A 22251-nucleotide genomic window follows, 5' to 3' on the forward strand; every position below is an offset into this window, starting at 1 on the left:
ATGCCATTCAACGCGGCATCGCCTTCTAACCCTCCTATGCACGAAAAACAGCAATTTCACTGAAAACTGGCGGAAAACGACTGAAAATTGCGATAAACTTTTCGTATGAGCGAGTCACAAATTCTAGTGTGCGAGTGAGAGAATTGAGTTGAGATAGCACGTGAAAGTATCCCTTCATCTCACTTCTTCCTAAACTACCAGCGCCACAGCGGAAATTTTTTGGCGCGATTTATAAAAAAAAACTTTAATCTCTTTTAATTATGTACATCTAAAACGAGATAAATCGTATATTTCCCAGCGCTTTTCCTGAAAAATGATCTAACTTTTCCTTGAGTCACTTACAATGCCCTATTTCAAAAACAAAAAAAATTTTAAGACTGGGGACGTGACCACGAACAACATGAATAACTCCCCTTGAGTCGCATACAGGGCCTGGGAGATATGCCTCTTAGAATTTTCGTTCAGTGTGTAGAAACCCGTTCGAGGATTCGGTCGGTACAAGATTGCGGTGCCGTGTGCTCCTCAAATGTCGTCTTATAAACTGTTATGTAAAATACGAACATAAATAAATGATTCAGTGTCAATGACCCGATCGTGATGAGAAGATTGGTGGTGAAAGAAAATTTTTGAAAGTGATAATTCCGGGCCTTTTTCTTAATACCCCCAAAGTGCCAAAGAAAAAAAGAAATCAACAATTGCCATCCGGAGATTTCTTCAGCCTCCTTGCCAACCTTCTTCACTTTGGAATCAGTCAGCCAAGTCACATCTTCTCTTTCGCGTGGTGTTTGGTTGACGTGTGTGTGTATTAGTTTTTGGTGCCGCCGCCACCGGAGGGGCCCCACGGCTCCCCGCGACGCTTCGCTCGGACGTCCAGAAGCGCCAGCGAATCGCTGTGGCAGCCACGGGAGACGTTCTTCACACACTTATGTAATTATCTCATTTATCTATCTTTGCTTTTGTCTCTTCTCACCAATTTCTTCCACTTTGGACAGAAAATGTGACCTCCTTTGAAATTCTCCACAACACCATCATCAAGCACTCTCTCTTTCTCCGTCAATCCGCTTCTCTTGTGTGTTGCTTAAACCTTCTTCTTCTGCATCACACACTGGACCACTATATACCACAAAACCGCATTCCTCCCGCGCGTGAGTGGTCCCGGCTCTAAATACCCATGCCCCGTGTCTGGAAAGACTCCAATGACTCCAATAAATTCCGTGTTATCCCCAAAAACTCTTGCGGGAGAATTGCACATGCATCCGAAAACGACAATGGGTCAAGTTGATTCATCCGATGCTATTTCTGTTGCAGAGGGATTTTCTCGCCAATTCATCTCTCGCAGAGGGAATTCAATGAATTCCCGTCAGCAATTGATGAGGTGGAGACAAAGTTTCACGACTCTTACATAAATTCCTTAAACACGGACTTCTCGCACCTTTTTAACATTTCTTTTTTTTTATTTTTCCACTCCCAAAAGAAATTGGGATTCTTTGTTCTCTGCTTTTTTGTAATATTTGAGATAAACTTTCAACTGAGAAAACGATCCAGATATAAAACTAATTTGGGAGATTCTTTTATGATTGTTCTATTATGTATTTTTTGGAAATTATTTTATTTTGATGGCCCCTAATATTAAGAATAAAATTAGTAATTTTCTTCCGCATTATAGAAATTTAGAATAAAATGCTAGATATAATTTAAATTGAAATGTATTATAATTAATTCGGCTTACTCTTGATCCTGAATTATGGGATCGATTCTGTCTAAAATGTTCGTACAATTTCTAAGTTGTAAGTTTTTAATAGTTTGTAAATCGACATATCGTATTGCAATTTTGTACAAAGGTAGTTTGTTATCGATCAGCACGGCAAATTGATTAATCAACCTCAAAGATGAAACGCCTGATACGCGGAAAACTATTTTTTTATTAAAAGCAAACTTTGGATAAATAATCAAAACAGGTTAAGAAAAGAACTAGTTAATCCTAATAAGTACACTCGGAAAACCTTTATTGCATTTTAATGCATACAGTGCAAAAAAAATCTTTATTTTCACAAAATCGAAAAGATTCGGTTAAAAATTGAATTTTGATTTAAATTTGAGTTGTCTAGGCAAATTTGAAATTAAACATATAGCGAAAAATTCACTAAAATCCTAGGCATATCTGGGAGCGAATGTAAATTGCCATAATTAATTTTAACATGGCCTATTTTTTATTTTAAGTTTATGAATTGCCTGAATCTATTATAACAAAATGAATTCTTAAAAGAAGTTAAAAGTATGCAGAATGTTGGAAGTTTTTTGTAAAGCTACTTAATTCTATTCCAAATCACATTTATGACATTGAAGAATTTCTAGAAGCAAAATTTGCAAAAATAAAAAAAAAATGATTGGGCTATTAAAATAATTAAATACATTTATGTAAATTTGTTTGCTAATATGATTTTTATAGCAAAACATTTCGCTACTTTTTGGTAAAGCAATATTTTTTTGACCTTTCTTTGAAATTTTACTTGAAAAAAAATTAAAATTCGGCTTTTATATTCATACACTTTTCGTCTGTCAATTACAAACAATTAAAATGAACAAATCCATCAAAGAACATAAAATCCATAAAATTCTGGAGCCATGACTTGAAAGTCGTTAAAAAAGAAGATGGCATTTTGTTAAAAATCTCAATCATGTTTTATTGTCTTCACGCTCGATTAATTGAGAACGCGCGGGGAGATGGAGTGTGGACTAATAAAACTCCATGGGATCTTGCGGGGGATCCTCTGGTCATATGTGGGGAACCCCGTGGGAGAAATTGCGCTGTGGATCGCGCAAAAAGAAAAGAAAAACTAACACGCACACTTTACAATTTTCCTGACGCCACACGATTCAATAAACCCATTAATTCGTTTTTTTTACCCAGCATCGCGCCTTATCGCCGGGGGAGTCAATTGAAGGCGATTAATTGTGATTTTTATTGGTGGTTCTCCCATGGCAAACATTTCCATCTCCAGTGATTAATGGGTAGTTCTTGTGGGGAATTTCGGATATTTGGAGTGAAGATTGCCTAGAAGGAATTTCTTCAATTCCGATATCAATAAATTCAGCTTGAAAATTGAGCGCGAGAGGAGTTATATTGATGGGGTGATATGAGAAAGCCAATGGGGATCAAAAAACTTACAGGCCATTGACCTAGTCCTAGATTCTTACAAGAAAAGCTACTTCTCATTAAAGAAATATATATATTTTCATTTACATACATGTATTCCAGATTATTTTAGTTCTTAATGCTTATTTTCCATTCTTGAATTATTCTTTTAATACAGGTATGTAACAATTGGAAGAAAATTGATAATTTTTTTCTCTCTTATAGATTCAACAAAGACTGTCAAACAAACCAAACCGTTGGAGTGACCGAGATTGCCTGAACGTTAGGGTTTTTTTTAATTAATGTGAAAAATGCTGTGTAACCTGTGTGTGTTTCTGGTAAATGCGAAGAAGTGAATGGATGTGGCAGCGGAGGACCCTAGAGTGTTTTCTAGTGGTCCTCCTTGTGATTCATGCAGCTAGAATCTCACTGGGTGCTGCACTACCCACAACGGATGCATCCACAGCGGATGAAGTTATTGCAAAGCACACCCTTGATTACACAATCTTCACGGTGCGCGACAGAATGCCAAAATTCTGGAGGTTTCGTCTGCAAAATACTTCGGTGCAGGATACACCACATAATCTCCAGCGGCATCAAATGCGTCAGGTGTTTATGTTTGGTGACACCGAAGCCGGGAGTGGTACCATCCTATCGCGTACATATCGTAGTGTTGCAGAACGTCGTCGAAGACGACGTGGAGATACAAAGGATCCCAAAAATGTCCTTGAACGCAATCAGAGGTCAGCCAATTTATCCTATGCCATGGGATCCGCAAGAAAAATTCAACTTTTCATTAAGAATCGCTACCTCCAACTCTTGCCAGATGGAACAGTCAACGGGACACAAAACGTCCACAGTGACTACAGTAAGTAAAAAAAAATATGTATTTAAAAAACGAACTAATAAGAAAAATGTTGCAATTCCCTACATCTTTCTAAAACAAACATCCTACAATAATGTGAGAAAAAAGGGTTGGGAGAACATGAGATTTCTCACTTATGCAATGTAAGACATTAGGAGCAGAAATCCTCCACCTTTAGGTAGACGCGCGCGTCTCACAGCCGGTAGAATGTAGAGAAGAAAAAAGAAACTAAATGAGAAAAGACCCCCTTCGGTACATTCCACGTGAGACAGTTGCAGAAGATGCTATTTTGAGACACAATTTTTACACCCTCATGTCTGCACATGCATAAATCTTCCGAGAAAACACATAAATGGCATTCGTTTGAAGTTAAAACAAGGGACGATTGTTTTATGTCTTTGGTGTACGTACATAATATGAATACCCAGATAGAAAAATTCTTGCGTATGTCCAGTGAAAGATTCTCTTAAAATAGTATTTCTAATGATTATTGTTGTTCCCACCTATATTTTATGTCATTTTCCTCAGTCCAAAGTACGTCGTTTTTGATTAAACAAAGGCCACCACGTGAGACAAAAAAATCTAGGCTTCGGAGAAATTGATAAAGAACCCATTGAAAAAAAAATGATAATTTACCTTTTAATGTTTGACTGAGAATACCTAATTTTCTAGTTAGACATTTCTATTATATATATGCGTGTAATACAATACTGTTCTTTTAAAAAGCTTTTAATGCTAAACTTTCTTGATTTGCAATATGACTGATAAATTGTGAAATTCAGGGGATTTGCAAGAAAAGTGTATCTTTATCGCTGGGAAGGTGGATTTTGTTGGTTGGTAATTTTGAAATCGTTGGGACTTAATATAAAATGAATTTTACGACGGAGTGTCCAAAGTATATAGTTCTATAAAAGATAATTTAGCGTTGGTATGCTATACATATATGAAGGTGTACATTGATCGAAAAACATACAATGCCCCTTGAACGAGATCTACACACAGCACTTTGCAAAAGGGATTGAGATGCAAATTTGTGAAATTCAAAAGTCACGATGAACAAAACGATGTCTATCGCGGAGATTTCTTGTGGCATTTTCGCGGTATTTATGGGGGAGTGTGTTTTAGGCTTAGCGAGCGCATTTTTTTCTTTTTTTTTTACAGAAATCCATGGGGATTTTGCCAAAAGCTACTCAAAAATAATCTTCCACTTCGTTTACTCCCACCTTATGTTCCTTAATTAAGTATATGTAGTATATTAACACAATAAAATGCATTTTCTTAATGAGACAATCAAAAAGTGATTTGTTTTATTAATTTATCTTACACGGGTCATGAAATTTTAAATTTTCTTTTACTTAAAGCAAATTGATTAATATCGTGTTGTTTGGATTGTCTTTGGGTGTGCGTACGCGAGCGCATGAAAGGTGACGAAAGAAAAAAAAGGTCAAATTCAGCATAGGAGATCACTCATAAAAAAACCATTAAGATAGATTCTCACTTAACGTGGCGCGAAATAAAAGAAAGAGATATTTATTTAATTTTATTGAATACGCAATAAATAAATTTTCACCAAAGATAACTATAGTATAGTTTTAACATATAGGTTTTGTCAATATAGTCGCTTTTGGAATTTCGTTGACCCTTTTTTACAAGAAAAAAAATGTACATAGAATAAATTTTGATTGTAATTTAGGTCAATCGTTCTTCAGCACTTGGTACCTATAAAGTGCAAGTACTACAAGAATAGAAGATATTTTACTTTTTTTCTGCAGAACCTTTATCAATGGTCTCATTCAGTTAAATTCATTAAAATGCTTAGAAACGAATACGTAATTATTAAAATAAAAAAACCCCTACATAGGGGAGGACGGGGTAATTTGGCCACTTTGGGGGTTTTTGGGATATATCAAGCAAGTGTGGTAGTACGAAGAAAAACAAATAGCCCTATTTTGTAGGAAATTTTCCGGCTTACAACTTTCCCATATAACATTTTTCTCTATTTCGATGAGAAATGGGTGAATTTTCCATTTTCCTGGACCCTTAGCTTAGTGGCCAAATTACCCCGAGCACGGGTAATTTGGACACTTTGGTGCACAAATTGTTTAATATGAAAATTTTTGGACAACAACAAATTTTTATTTTTTCGATTATTTTATTGGTAGATAGGATATTTATCTAAGATTCGTTTCCAGTAATTTGCCAGATAAAAATATTTAACAGAGCCTCAAACTTTATCATTTTCTGAACCATAAATGAGCATGAACTCAAAAAGGCCATTTTTCAAATTATCCTAAATTTCTTTTTCTAGCTTAAATCTTTTGTCATACTTTGCTTACAATCATTAAGAAAACATTAAAAGGCACAACCATAATTAATATCTTAAATGTGGTCGGAAAATTCTGCCGGAAAAACTCAAGTGGCCAAATTACCCCACTCCAATTTTCCGGATAAAACCATTTCCACAGGAAAATCTGTTTGTGATATCGGAAAATGGATGTCACTATCGTGTTTATGATGGATCAATGACCCTTAATGGCTTAAAAGTTAATTTTTAAGTGTTAAAATTTTTTCGAAAATGACGTAGATTCAAAATGCCAAAAGCACTTGAAAAAGTGAAAAAATGATTTTTCTTAAACAAAAGAAGATCCAATGATCGGATTTTCCCCAAACTTGGTACGATTGAATATTTCTATGGGGAGTATAAGCTGTAGAGAAATGGATTTTCTAGCATTTACCATACTTGAGATATTGCCATAAATGACTTTGCCAAAGTGGCCAAATTACCCCGTCTTCCCCTATGTATTTACTATTGACTTAGAATAGTATAGTTCTCCTCCATTGAATTTGAAGAATTTCTAAATTGCAAAATCATTGTGAACAGTGAGTAAAAATGCAAATATAATGGAGAGATAATTCCAAAAAGCCTCACAGCAGAGAATCTTTCATTTGACGCATGGAGTCTCGTGAATAGAAATCGCAGAATTTCATAGAAAAAAAAACCATTTCATGGGTCATAAATGATCCATCGTCTTCCGCAATTCAACTTCTTATACAGCTTTTGTGCTTGGCACACGCGTGCGAGCTTTTTATACAATTTCTTTTTGGGGTTTCTTTGCGTATATAAGAAAAAAAACGAGACTACATTCAAAAAAATTTACACTGCGATATTTACTACAGATTTTTAAATTTATAAAAAGTTATGTAAGGTTTGATGAATGATTTGTCTTGGGAGGGGGGGGGGGGGGGTTGGGCGGAATCCAATATATAGCGCTTGCAACTCGTATTGACCCCCTCTACCCTCATACAACATTTCATCAAGATCGGACCAGCCGTTTCGGAGGAGTTTATGTGCCACAGTCAAACAGAGAAATTTTTCAGTTTATATATTGAGATGTAAATTTGTATCAAATAATAGTTTACAATCTTTTTTGAAAGTGCAACCTTTTACCCCTATGAGTAGTTCTTTGGAAGAAAAATCAAATGGTTGTATTTGTCTCACAAAAACTATTGCTTCTGGCTTTTTGTTTAAAAGATCTTGGACAGTTGTAGAGTGCAAAATTTCGAATAAAATAGTATCATTTAGAACCCTAAAATTAATTTTGGGTATTAATTTTCCTTAACTCAAATCAAGGCATTGAAATTTTGGACGGGAAAGTTTTTTGGGAGTGTAAAATGCGTAGTCGAATCTCAAATTATTGGTACAAAGATTACAGGGGCGACTTTACACAACAACAACAACGAAAAAATGCTTAGAAACATGCTTTCGGCAGTTGACTACACGAAACGCGTGACTCTCGATATGATCCACACATTATATAGGAATATATAGCGACATATGATTGATGCTCTCGAATGGAGTGATGAAAATATCACCATGGAATTCTTTTGGGGTTTGCTCTGTGTTACGTATGCACGACAAAATTCGTGATCTGAGACAGGTACGCTCCGAGACGACGTGTGACTCGGCATGTCAGCTAAAAAGCATGACAAAAATGGCAATGTTTTTGCCTTACAGAGGAACACTCCAGCTAGCAACGTTATCGCAAAAATTCCAAATTTTTGCCATTAACATCTCCAAATTTCGTCATTCTCATAGAGAATTCTGCGATTCCAATGCGGTTGTGGATTGAGTCATAATAAACGCAAGAACACCGGTTTTTTCAGTGAAGTATGTTCTGGGATTTTTTTAGTGGTCAAAGAAGATCCAAAATGAGATCATTGGTTTATAGCTTCACAGCAAATTATTTTCTTTAAAATATAATTAAGTTATAATTGAAATATTATATATACATTACATATTAAATAAAAAAAAAATATACAAAATAAATTGAGACAGATAATAAATTGAATTGAATGCATAGATAAGTTTAGGAGACAACAATAGCTATGGGGGAGGTGGTTTAAATCAGAGTTACATCTCATCCAATCAGACAACAGATAATTAGACTAGACCCCCAATTATTGTATTCTTATCATTTTTTTTTTGTCAATTAAAATCTCTTTTCCCCTCACAAAGGTCAGAGTCTATCTAGTTTGTAAGGAAAAAAAAAGATCTATCAAGTTGAAAAGTAAGGGAAATATAGGTAAAAAAAAAGTAATGATAGGTAGATACTTTAACTATGTATTTATGTTATTCATAGCATATCTAATACTGAATATTTATATCAAATCACCTAATGAATAAAAAATATGTACTAAAGAATTATATGCAGACGCGGGGATTTGTTGTGCTTCGCGCAAATTTTAGAAAAAGAAAAATTGTGATGAAAGACGCACTTATCAATACCAAAAAAAATCTTTTATATTGTTGTAGGCCCTGAGGAAGGACTAAAATAGTCCGAAACGTTGGCCGGAAATAAAAGTTAATTAGCCGAGAACAAGACCGAAAATCCGTCTTTTAAAATATCCTATTCATCACCCACGGTCGTGCCTTTACAAACCAAAAAAAATTGTAAGTCTCTGTACCAAATTTCATCGCGATCGGACCAACAGTTTAGAAATGCAAAGCTGAACAGACACGAAATCCTTTCTTTATTATATAGATTGACTTGGGGTTAAGGACACTGGCTATCGGCTAAAAAGATTAAAATTGATGAAATTTGCTCGGATTCATACGTAATTAATTTATAATATAGGGGAGGGCGGGGTTAAAAAAGTCACTTAAGAGTTTGGAAAAAGCTTAAAATATCATATTTCGTAGCTAGATAGAACAAAATGATCTGAGAAAGAGTTGTAGGGCAAGAAATATCCTAAAGAATTGAGCTATACATTTTGCTTTATCTGTTTGGGAAATATGATATTTTGAGCTTTTTCTAAACCCTTAAGTGACTTTTTTAACCCCGCTCTCCCCTATGTATGATTTTGAAAAATCAAAAATCTTTCTTAAAAATTTAAAACTTCCATCCGTCGTATGACTAAATTCGGGGTTAATGATGTTGGAGTCCATCAGATAAGGGTTTAGGTTTAGAAATTAAAAATATAACATCAGAAATGATTTCCGACATTTACGTCACGGCCAAGGATTACAAATGACGTTAGAAAGTCTTTCTGTAAAACGTGATTAAAAAAATTATGATTATCGTATTTTGGAGATATAAATAATCGTATTCCGTAAGATTGTAAACGGAATACCTACATTGGACAGCGCACGTTTTCGTTGTACAAAAAATATGAAGTCAACCTTTATGGAGTAAATATAAAAAATGTATGTATAATGTAGAACAATGCTATGTGCCCCGGTAGAGAAACCCTTCTACCGTATTATATGTTGAGCTATGGCACTATGTGTGTCTAGGGTTGGACTGCTCTGGGTGAAAGAGTGAGATGAGTCGTTAGCTCTATGCCGCTCATCAGGCACTCATAGGTATCAGTAGCCCACTGTTGCTCGTCCGATTCAGTTCGGGACCCGTTAGCTCTTCAATTAAAGGGTAGTTAATAGCCCATGTAGGAATATCGTCCTACATATCAGAAGTGGGATAGGGTCCGCGTGTGCCACTGCGTGTGGAAAACCGTGAAAAACACGGCGCGAGTGAGAAATAAGTGAAAATTGCAGAGACGACGACGCAGAGAGCAACATGGCCGCCACCGCGTGGAGGAAAAATGCGGCGTAGAAACAGCGAAATGCGGCAAGATAGGACTGCGAAGACCATCGAGAAGCGCCCCAGCAACTGTGTGGAGGAGCACCCGGCGATGGAAGTAGCGCAAGTACCCCTGAGTGCCCCAGGAAAGGGAAATAAAGAGAGAAAAAATTGAAGGGGAATATGTTTCTTTGAATTGAAAAAGTCATGATGAATTTCTGAGAAATTTTTGGCAATTCCAGAAATTTCTTTGTGTTGACCCTTTTGTGTATGCTCTGTGTGAATGGTGGCCACCCGCACAAAATAATTGTCTTGTCTTGTCTTGCAGTAACATGTCTTAACAGGAATTCATTTTCAGGCAATTCATGATAAAGTTTGAATAGATTTCATGGGAAATTAAATAGGAAAATATGTTCATGAAAAAATGCAAAATGTTTTAGAAGTGTTTCATAGGTTAGTGAAATTAGCCGAGTTTATTGAAACATGAATTCGACGAGATTGAGAAACACGAAATGTTTTGCTGGAATTTGACCACATCGTGACATTTCGGTCGTGCCGATTGAATGCTCGGGTATTGCATCATATTATTGTCATTTTATGCAAGTCATTTGAGTGTTCAAGGTGTATTGCAAGGAAATTCAAGGAAAAGTTCATTAAATATCGCAAAGAAATCGCAGCAGAGTAAGTAAGATGATATAAAAGATGGACAGAGAGGATTTTCAAAGGTAAAAAAGTTAAAGATGCTATGTGTAATTCAATTCTTTTAACTGCAGGAAAAAACAATGTCGAGAAGGCAAAACTCCACGGTTGCCATGCCCATGGGACCAAAGGAACTAAGCGCAATAATCCAGCGATTTGATCCAGATTTGGCCGACTGCGTTGACACAGAGGATTGGCTTGTAGAAGTTGAAAATGCGCGTTTGATGTATCATTGGGAAGAGAGGATTACAATCCTTTATGCGTCCATGCGACTGAGGGGACCCGCTGAAAAGTGGTTCCATGGCGCCAAAGCGAGGCTGGATACGTGGGCGAAATTTCGCGATGAATTGCTACAATTCTTCCCTACCGTGGTGGATTTCGCGAAAATACACAAACAACTCGACAGCCGTCGCAAGGCGAAGAATGAAACAACCTCATCGTACTTCCACAACATGATGGCCCTAGCGGCGAAGGCCAAGGTTGATGACAAAACCACCATGAAATATATAATAATGGGCCTTCCATCCGAGTCGTTGAGGACATCATTGTTGACGCAAAATTTCGCATCTCTTCCACAACTTCTCCGTGTGCTAATTGATGCGGAACAAGGCAATGAAAACGCAGACGATCCCAAGCAAGACAGGCGCTATTCCAAGCGCAACTTTGGGCAGAATTCAGGCCGCTACCATCCGTACCGCCATGGCAAGAAGGATGACAATGGAGAATCTCAGCGTGAAGTACACAGGGGAGCCAAAAGTGAGAAAGAGCAGAAAACCACCAAGGAGCAACGGAGCTCTGAGAAACTTTGCTACAAATGCAAGAAGCCCGGACATTTGATTGCTCAGTGCCCACAATAATTCCGATGAATTCCAATGTAGGAATAATTAAATTGAATTTCGAGGAAATAAAGAAGCTTAAACCTACTGAGTGTAGTCAGGTGTGAAGTCAAATAAAAAAAAAAAAAAAAAAGAAATTACAGAAATGCATTGTTATTTATTCGAGATTTTAATTAGTTGTTTTTCAGGACAGAAAAGTGAAATTAAGATCTCAAGGTAAGCCTACTAAATATAAATGGAGAATAATTTCTTTGTCATTTTAGAGAATGGTCATACAACGAGGAAGCAACAAAGAAATGTGAAGGATTTAAAATATCAAATATTATATGCCCCACTCAGACACAATCTAGAGGTAATGAAGGAAGAGAATCTTAAGCCTACGACCGGAAATGAGGACTGGATTGATGTTAAGGAAGGCTATGTGCCGAAGTCAAGCATTGGCTGTGTGCCGCTTGAAAGCTGAGTGCGCTAAACCAAGATGCAAAGAAGGAAAGCAACACGAAACGTACAATAGGAATTAAGAATTAGATAGAAGGAAGATAAATTGCTAACCAAGACGAGAGCCGAAGCAAGAAGACTTCGTCTTCACTAGCTGAGCCCCAGGCTTAGTTCTTTCACAGAGCTCATAGTACTATGTGTACTCCCCCATGGAAGAAAGGCAAGAGATTTAAGAAACAAGATGACAACGATGAATTACAGCGGAAAGAATCAGGACACTGGATTGACCATTCACTTCATCAATGAGGACATTGATCATATCAGGAAGGCCGAGATGTAGAACAATGCTATGTGCCCCGGTAGAGAAACCCTTCTACCGTATTATATGTTGAGCTATGGCACTATGTGTGTCTAGGGTTGGACTGCTCTGGGTGAAAGAGTGAGATGAGTCGTTAGCTCTATGCCGCTCATCAGGCACTCATAGGTATCAGTAGCCCACTGTTGCTCGTCCGATTCAGTTCGGGACCCGTTAGCTCTTCAATTAAAGGGTAGTTAATAGCCCATGTAGGAATATCGTCCTACAATAATAACTTAAGACATAAAAAAACATTACAGAAGTGGTGACACTTGAGGTTAATTAGAAAGTGCAATTGGCAAATATTTGCGCATTGATACTTTGTAGCAACTTTTCATTTTTTCCGTTAAAATAAACATTGAAAGAGGTTTCATGGTACATATTACCTATCGCTTTTTTGCAAATTGTTAAATCAGGTAGGTATTTGAAGATTTTTTTAAACGATTTTTTGAGTTTGTGAATTCCTCATTCCAAGTTAAATTACGTACGACATAGACAAAATCAAATCATCATCTAATCAAAGAAGTATCATTGACGATTACTTTTCTTTTCAAATTAATAATTTTTTTAACTTTAAAATTTATCTAAAAATGTAATAGTAAGGGTTTTCAGTATGTTACTTATTGATAATATATTTATGCAATATTTTACTGAGAGTTGAGCGACTCTTTAGATTTTCTCACAGCTTTGGTTTGCTTATGTGTGGATGAAAAACAAACAATACATCTTTTCGCGTAAATTTTCCTCACGCTCACATTTTTAGGATTCTTTTTTTTTTTAATAATGGGTGATAAACTCTACACATCGTACAAAGTGCTCAATCACGAAATTTATTAACCGGCAAAAAGGAGGCATGAACTCGATTTTACTCAAAGAAAAATCTACTTTTTTGTCAAACCAAAAATAACCAAAATACAAGTCCCATGACTTCTCTCTCGTGCTTAACCCCCTCCCACACTCAACTTGGAAATTGCGACAAATTATGCGACAGTAATTACGTACATAACTCAAACAAATTTAAGCCATTTCAAGCGGAAACTTCTTAAAGGCTTCGTGTTTTTTTTCTAAAGAAATCCCTTGCAAAAGGAAGTTGATAAGAAGACGAGAAAAAAATCCCCTCGACAGGAATTTATTTCAATTAAAATTTAAATGGGATTTATTTTGGGGGGATTTCAGACTTAATCCAGTCTTTTACTTGGAAATTTAATACTACGCCCTGTGAGCTGATGTGTTTATTTAATTCTCCATCACTCCTTTTGATGCAACTTCCTCCGATGAATTACGCAATGCGAAATCATAATATTTTTCTTGAGGATTAAATTTATTAATCATTCATCACGTAGAGAGAACTATAACACTATATAGTATAGCACAAGGTCTGTCTTCTGAAAATCATATAGATATATTTTATTTGATTAAATAAAGATATGCCTATATGCACCGTATATAGGTATCTTGTGAAGATTTTTCTTAAATGATTAATTTTTGATGATCGAATTCATGATGAATGGTACAGTTTTGTTGTGTCGTAGTTTATCTCTGCAATTGTTGGCATTGATTAACCACATTTATTTATCTTTCTTCACATTGAATCCCTTCAAGGAGGGCTCAGTGAGGAGACACAACCAAACCATTTATGGGATGATTCTTATACACAATCTTACATTATACAAATGTTCCCGAAAAAAGGCTATATGTATCTATTTTTGTATCACAATAACCCGGCGCTCCCTTGAACTGTAATTAGAAACATCAATCAACTGTTGAATGAAAAGGAGGGCGAGGGACCCCTATGTATGTATCTCGTCATCCGGAGGGTGATCTCCTAACCCAGAATTTTCCATCATGTGAAATTGAATTAGACGCTAAAAATTTTGTCATTAAATTGACAAAATACTTGTTGACGTCTGGATGAAGATAAACAAATCTTTTAAGTTAATAATTCTCTAAAAGATAATATTGATTTGAGTATAAAAAGATTTTATGTAAAATTAATGATTTAATCATGATATCGCGATACAATCATCCTCAAAATAGCAGATAAATGTCCAATTGGTATTCTTGTACCATTATTTATCACTAATTAAAAGTAATAAGAAAAAAAAGCCCAAAAAGCTTCAAATAATCTTATCTTTAAGGCGATTGAGAAATTGATCAACTAATTTACCATGATTTCTTTTGCTTCACTTCCAGCCATTCTCCAGAGAACGACTGTCGATGTGGGCAAGATTAAGATCCAAGGCGTCGCAACTTGCCTATATCTCTGCATGGATATGTGCGGAGGAATTTATGCTTCGGTGAGTAACACATTTGCACATTTTTCTCATCCCACATTGCGGGTGATTAATTACATGGAGAATTACTTTACACCACCATATGGGGACTTCTGTGTGTTAATGGCAGTGAGTGAAAGAGGGTTCTTCCATTATGGGCAAGGGCACGCATTTGTCTCTGCAAATTGCATTTTGTAGGAAAAGTTATTTTTGCATTAGATTGTACTCTCATCTTCCTCATGTGGAGAGAAAATTAATAATTTAAGGAATGAAAGGAAAGAAATAAATATTTGTGTTTAACACAAGTTTTGTGCGTGTATAAAAAGCAATTTCTTGTTCTCATGTAATAGAGAAATGAGAAAAGGGTTCCGGGATATTATGTGGAACTAGAGCATAGAAACAGAGTGATTTATTGGGAGAAGGTTTGAGTCGGTTTTAATAAATTTCCTGCTTAGTATTTTTGAAGGTGTTTAAAAATAAAATAAAAGGGGAATACTAAATATTAGATTTTTTTTAGGAAAATTCATGATTCAAAGTATCAAATTATTTTCTTTTCTATATTAAATTGAATTTTGAACATTCAAAGACGAGTCAAGTTAATTAAGTGTATTAATTCTACATTTTTTTTTACCTTTTAAAAAATATTTTTTTTTCATCCGCGTTTTCCTTAAAATCTTTTGTATTAGAACACCTCCCGGTGATGGCGGAGTTATTGAACCTACCACTGTATCTGTTGTATCTCTTTATCTTCTTTGCTGAGAGTGAGATTTTTCCATATTACATTAAATTGCTTATTTGATAAGAAAATCTCTTGTGTACAAATTAACCAGCAACACCAGAAAGTCCCCAAAAAAACAAAGTTTAAAATAATACCAAAAGTCTTTTACCATTAATTTAGATAATTAAACAGTGTAGAAAATTGGTGTAATTAACCATTTTGAGAAAATAAATGTTTTAAATTGTAAAAAAAATATACATTATATGCAATTATATATAAAGCTAGGGTATTTTTTTGGTATATTGCAGAGAAAATTTACGGATGATTGTGTCTTCAATGAGACCATGGAGGAGCATCATTTCAACGCATACTCCAGCACATATAACTCAAATGCCCAGCGTGTCCTCTATCTGGCCATCAATCGGCACGGGCAACCACGGAAAATGTGGATCCCACCCACAAGAACACTGGGGAATCTCACAAAGTATACCAATTCTCTCACACATCTTGTGGACCCAAAACGAGTAGAGGAGCTCGTATCGCGTATCTTTGGGCCCAACCACGTACGCCATGGGTTGAAGCAGCTCTGTGACTCCGGGAAGGCTATCAATGCCCAAGAGGTGCCAATGGCACCACGACCAAAGTGCAATATGGGTGGACGGAAGAAGCCCCTAAAGGGGGGTGGTGGCACAAAGTGCACAAAGGGGCACGAATGTGGGAAGCGAAGAAAATGCGAAGGGGGTAAGAAGTGCAATCCAGGAAGTAAGATGCGGCTAAAGGGGAAGAATAAGAAGCAACGTATTAAGGAATCTGAGCAGCAGACAACAACAGAGGCGGAAGATATCGAAGATAGAACGTTCATCTTTGATGATGATGCCTGAGACAAGAAGGTTAAAGAAATTGGGAGTTATGAAGAACTTCTCTTTTTCTTACTCTTTACCTGTCAATATGTGATGCATGTGGCCTTCTGAATTTCCTCTTATTAGTTGGTGTTCCACTTCGTGGCCAACACCAAGTATTTTGTATGTTGTATCCCGCCTCAGTCAGAAAATGTATTTTTTCACCCTTTCCTAGCATCCTATTATTATTAAGTTCCCAGTGCAAGCTAGTTTGCCATCCCTTTAGGATTATCATTTTTTTTTCATATGAAAAAAAAGTTTAACAAGCCCTAGTTAGTCGTCTATTTTAAAATGTAGAAACTCCGTCCATGAGACACAAATGAAATCATTTCCATTATCTTTGACATCACACAATATTTTATGCATTTTATCGCAAGGGGTGTGTTATTGTAATGTACAATTGCAACTCAATGTTGGAGAAAAAAATAAATGAGCAAAAATATGGAGAATTTTAAAATAAAACTCCTGAACAAATTATGTTTTTTTTTACATTCATAATGTTTTATAACATTTTATGCTCAAAATTGATTTTTTCTAATGCCAATTTCCTTTGTCTCTCCTATACCTAGTATTTTTCTGAATGTTTTACATAAAACATTTTAAATCCCAAATTATTTTATATTTAAAACAGAAAGAAACAATAATAATAAAATTTGTATATTAATAGCATGCATCCGCTAAATCCATTATATTGCTCTTTTATCAAAAAGGGGCGGTACAAAATATGCATAAATAAATAATCCTTCTAATCTCTTTTGCATTACTTTGTCGCAATGTGCCATTTTAAGTATACATACAATATGAATAGTAATTCTTGATAGTAATATGTACAATAATTATTTTATATACTTACAATAAACATTTATATTTGTAGTTTCATCCCGCATAAGAAGCAATAAAATCATGTAAATATATACATAATAGTGGTTTATAAATATATGAAAATATATAGATACTTAGTTACTTTCTCCGTGAGTCTTATCGTGCGAACAGATTTTTTTTTAATTTGAGAGAATTAAAATATTTTACTGAAAAGCAAGATTGTTAGAAAGAATGGAAAATGTTACCAGAGATGTGCATTTTATGTATAAATTTCTCACTTTTCTCGAACATTTAATAAAAAAAGAGGACAAAACAGGTATAAAAGAATTACAGCTTAAAATGAACTAGTACCTATATTAAGTTAGAGTTATACTTTCTCTAGTATCTGATAAATTCATTCTATAATGCATTGGAAATGGATTAAGTAACAAATGTCCAGATGACATTGAAGGATTGGCTTCATTGAATACTACACGCCTCATAAACTAGAGAATGCGAATAATAATGAATACTCTTTGCTCTAAAAAAAAAACAAATTTTGCGAATCACAAGCTATTTATCTTTTAGATTTTATTAAATGCATTTAAAAAAAATGTAAAATTGCAAGATTCTTAAGGAAAAAGAAAACTTAGAAAACAAAACATTAGCATTAAAACACATAATATTAAAATTTCCCTCAGAGAGGCTTTCACGATATAACTATAGTGATGAACAAGAGGAGGAAGTTTCTACAGTCAGTCACATTTTATCATTTTTTTTAATTAGAAGGACAATAAAGAAAAATGTCCCTCCAATTCCTCGTAGACTCACAAAAAAGTACAGCAAAAGAATTAGCAATATATAGAATATTATGCCTATAGGTATTCCCAATAGAAATGTAGATTTTTTTCTTTTTCTTTTAATTGAAAAGAAAAAAAAGATGTAGATGAAAATAAAAGAAGATTATTAGAAACTTCTCAGGTATTTGTAAATATATTTATTTGATATTATCTTTTTTTAAGTATATGTCTTCTTAAATTGAGCACGAAGAAAATATAAAAAGTGAACTAAAAATGAAGATACTTGTAGCTCTATGTTGGCTCAACTTCCTAAAATAGGATTAAAAAAGTTGGCACAACACGTCTCCAACGCAAAAGAATAATTAAACTCGAAATGACTTTGTTTTGTAGAAAAAAATGTGGAAAATAATGAAATAAAAAAAAACGAGAGAGAAAATTAGTACTGTTGAAAATAAACATTTATGAGAGAAAAAATATATAAAATGAGCAATAAAATTTAAATTATTGTTGACAAAAAAAAACAGAAAATAACGTAAGCTGCAATTTTTGTAAAATAATCCGAAAGATCGAAGAAAAAGGAGAAAATAAATTGAAGAGAAAATATACATGCAAAATGAAACACTTGTCTTTTTTTCTCATCACCTTTTTTTATCCACAAACATTTCTTTCAAAACCCTTTCTCTGTAACCTTATAATTGGTTTTCATATTTTCTGACTCTTTGTTGTTGATGTTGTATGTCTTTCAGCCTTTCCTCCCGTCTGTGACAAGGAACGGGGTGAGGCATCAAACAGGAAAAAAATAAATCAAATAAAATAAATCTTCATACGCACAGAGGTGTGAGAGGATCGCAATAGATTTTCTGCGCAGGTGTTGAAAAGAAATCTCAATTATTGTTCCTCCGACTTACGCGATTTTGCTTTCGATGCTGCTGCGATGCGCTATGCACATGATTTGCCCCATTGTTGTGCTCTTCCTTGCCCCCAGATGACCCACTGGCCGCTGCCCCATGGAGCTGAGGTGTTATCTTAAACAACTTTATATTGAGGTGATTGCAAATCTCCACGCAGACCTGGTTAGCAATAAAAAAAATGAATTGTGTGAAAAATCTCTTTGGAAGTCGTTATGGTGGAAAAGAAAAGTAATCTCACTTGCGAGCAATACTTGAAGAGGTCGAAAGTGCACCACGCCGTCGCCCCGAATAGGACAATCCTTTCGGGTAGGAAGTTGTTAAAGTATTGATTGAGGAAGAGCATTAGAGGTCCTATGAGTCCCCAATCGAGATATTCCAATTCACTTTTTGTCATGTGCGCCACGACGAGGCGATTTGTAACCTTGGCCGCCACCATGCCGAATGTCACGATATACAGTGATGGGTACGTCTCAAAGACGTCCTCGGTGGATTTCTGGGAGATTATGAAGGCCGGCACAAGAATCATCGAGAAGGGGATAATGGGTGACAATACACTGGTACCCTGCAAGAGTTTTCATTTTCAAATAAAATACTACTAGGTAGTACATAATAGTTATCTTAGCAAATGGGAAAACTTACAGCAACTGTTGAACCATTCTTTCCCACACCACCGGCAAGAATCACTGAGAAAATCTGCAGAAGGGACATTGAGCCTAGGACTATTGTGGAACACGCCACAACGTACCACACCTCAATGCCACCAATCTGTAAAAAAAAATGAGAAAAAGGAGATATTTTAATTAAAAATCCTTCCGATCGTCCAATCCTCTTTTTTTTTTCTAAATAATTCTATATTTTAACAGTGTTGAGAATCGTACTAAAATTATTCCATTTATTATTTTCTCACCGCAATGCAAAATTAAACGTTCTCATCTAATTGTCCCCATTCTCGTCGGGGCAAGGTTGAAGGTTAAATTTGTTTTATTCATGAATAAAATTGTCCCATGCCGGGAGACATGTTCATTTTTTGCACTTTACCTATGCAGACTTTATTATAAATTCACATTAATAAATAAGTAGTTCACCACACACACTTTGTATGGGCAAAAAAAGGGTGGGACAACCCTGCTGATGTTATGTAGAAAAGCGCCGCAATAAAATTCAATACGTTTTACACCTTATCAAACATATGCACGTATATATGTATGAACATAGTAGAAAGTTAGGGGAATAGCCTTATCAACCATGTGTAAGATTTTTTCTTTTGAGTAAGGAGGCATAAAAAAGCTCATACGAAAAAAAATCAGTCATGGATGAAGAATTAATCAGAAAGTATTGCGGTGCTCGCAGAAATTTCTACACAACGGAGAGAATATGAAAAGTGTTGGAGAAAATATAAAAATATAAAAGAAGGGCAATAAAAGTGGTGTGATTGTCTACATATACTACAATAATAATAAAAAAAAAATATCTCTTTCTGTGCCACTCAACCATTAACGGATTGGTCTTGACGCGGAAGAATTTTCTCTGCTGGAAGCTCACATTATGTTGGAAATTCCTAATTTTATGACATTTTGTGGGTGGAACGCTTTTTAAAATTCATTATATTGAATGTTCATAGAAGGACTTTGATAGTATTTTTTTTACGTAATTTGCATACAATTCAGGTCATTTGAAATCGCAAAATCATATCAAGAATTTCTTTAATAATCTCACTTGGAAGAGGCTATAAAAATTTTCATTAAAAAAAATTATAACTTTCTATTTACATTTCTTTTAAATAAATAATGATTTAATTAAATACTAGATATTTTTATCGTTGTAATTTTTGGAAATTCTAAAGATGTGTAGAGGAGAGCGGAGCAAAAGATCTCACAAAAAAATTTTAAGAAAAGCTCAAAATATATTATTCCCAGCGTGATAGTTCAAAGTGTAATAGCTCAATGATTATTTTGCTACAACTCTTTCTCATACCCTAACTCACTGGAAAATGTGATATTATGAGCTTTTCCTAAACTATATATTGCGAATTTTTTTGGGCTCCGCTCTCCTCTAAGAAAATACTTCCGGGTGCTCCAGATATCCAGGTCTTCTACGACCTCAAGTCAAAAAAGTCGAAATCATTATCTTTCATTAGGTATTTAAGAAATCCCCAATTCATCATTTTTGCCCCCGCATAATCCTCAAAACTTTTTACATTTTTTTGCAGCGAAATTCAACCATAGAAAGTGATACGATGGATCGGATGATGTTTATTTTTTTCAGCATATTTTTCCCGCCTCGATGCATCTTAGTCAGCATTTAATTAAATGGTTGTTAATTATTAAATGATTTACATTTGCTTTAATAAGAAAACACCTCTGGAGCCTTTTCTTTGGGCTCTTCCCGCTAGAGAAGAAAAATCGATTTGGGAGGTCAGTGTTCAAATTTTTTGCGTGGCGCGCGGAAGCCAACGCTTGATGACGTATCTAACCTAACAAAAATTTGTATGGATACATTTTGTGTGGGAGCACTTTCTCACCTTTGACTTCCAGATGGACGCTCCAAAGATGCCCGATATCACATGAATCCCCATGATGATCACTTGTGCCTCCGTGACGTCAATCTTTCCGAACCTGAGGGTACCGGAGACATAGGTTTGCCAATGGGCACAGTAGAAGAGTGTCATTGCACAGAAGCATTGAAAGAACATCCAGTAGGGATGATGCCCAATCTGGACAGAGATGCACGCCGACAGGGCAACAAAAACGGTGGAGATAGAGTCGCATCCGTGATCAAAAAGCTCTCCCAATGGGGTAGATGTATTTGTCCTCCGGGCTTGTTTCCCATCAATGGCATCGAGACTCTGGTAGGCAAATAGTCCAGCAGCACATAGGAAGCATGCCCATCCTGGTGGGTCACCCTTTGCATCGGGACTATACCTACATTATCCAAAATGTGGAATGGGGAGAATGTTAATCCGGAAGTTGTACTTATATAAGATAGAAGAAATAAAGAGATTTGTTTTCACTCTACTCACAATATGAGCACCAGGGCAGTTACAATGTTTACAAAGAGCCCCACAATAGTGATGAGATTGGGTGCCAACCAGGTGGGAATGCTGCGTAAGAGGAAGTTCCACCACGGCTGCAGAATAGGATCGAGAAGACTGGCCGAAACGCAGGAATATTTGTGATTCTCCAGTCTTTTGAGCTGTGACGAGCTCAAAACTTGATTGTGCTTTAGCATCTTCGTGCACTATGTCCAAATATATCCTCCACACACCACTTTTAATTCCTTTTCATAGCGAATTTCTCCGTCGCAGCCACTTTATTCCTTCTTCGCCACACGCACGTATTTTTATCAAGCAGGTTGAAAACCTAATAAAAATTTTGTCTGCCACCAGAATTTATCCACGGAGAAATTCCATACAGATATTTAAATTCTTTAACCATGGAAATTCG

General features: G+C 35.6%; 3 protein-coding genes across 3 annotated transcripts; 2 read left to right on the plus strand and 1 right to left on the minus strand.

Moving 5' to 3' along the window:
- Positions 1–374: 374 nt before the first annotated feature.
- LOC129796560 (uncharacterized) lies at positions 375–16770 on the plus strand. The gene is made up of 4 exons (XM_055838615.1): positions 375–927; positions 3362–4004; positions 14600–14703; positions 15706–16770. Exons 2-4 carry the CDS (start codon positions 3479–3481, stop codon positions 16276–16278), a joined length of 1203 nt encoding a protein of 400 aa, XP_055694590.1. The 5' UTR covers positions 375–927; positions 3362–3478; the 3' UTR covers positions 16279–16770.
- On the plus strand, positions 9734–14588 carry LOC129796565 (uncharacterized). Its single transcript, XM_055838622.1, has 2 exons — positions 9734–10759; positions 10852–14588. Exon 2 carries the CDS (start codon positions 10861–10863, stop codon positions 11632–11634), a length of 774 nt encoding a protein of 257 aa, XP_055694597.1. The 5' UTR covers positions 9734–10759; positions 10852–10860; the 3' UTR covers positions 11635–14588.
- On the minus strand, positions 16351–22184 carry LOC129796559 (cholinephosphotransferase 1). Its single transcript, XM_055838614.1, has 5 exons — positions 21828–22184; positions 21330–21729; positions 19448–19573; positions 19047–19370; positions 16351–18967 (listed from the first exon to the last, which is right to left on the minus strand). The coding sequence occupies exons 1-5, from the start codon at positions 22034–22036 to the stop codon at positions 18782–18784; spliced, it is 1245 nt and encodes a 414-aa protein (XP_055694589.1). The 5' UTR covers positions 22037–22184; the 3' UTR covers positions 16351–18781.
- Positions 22185–22251: the final 67 nt, after the last annotated feature.

Source organism: Lutzomyia longipalpis, chromosome 4 (assembly GCF_024334085.1).
Source record: "Lutzomyia longipalpis isolate SR_M1_2022 chromosome 4, ASM2433408v1".
NCBI classification, from domain to species: Eukaryota; Metazoa; Arthropoda; class Insecta; order Diptera; family Psychodidae; genus Lutzomyia; species Lutzomyia longipalpis.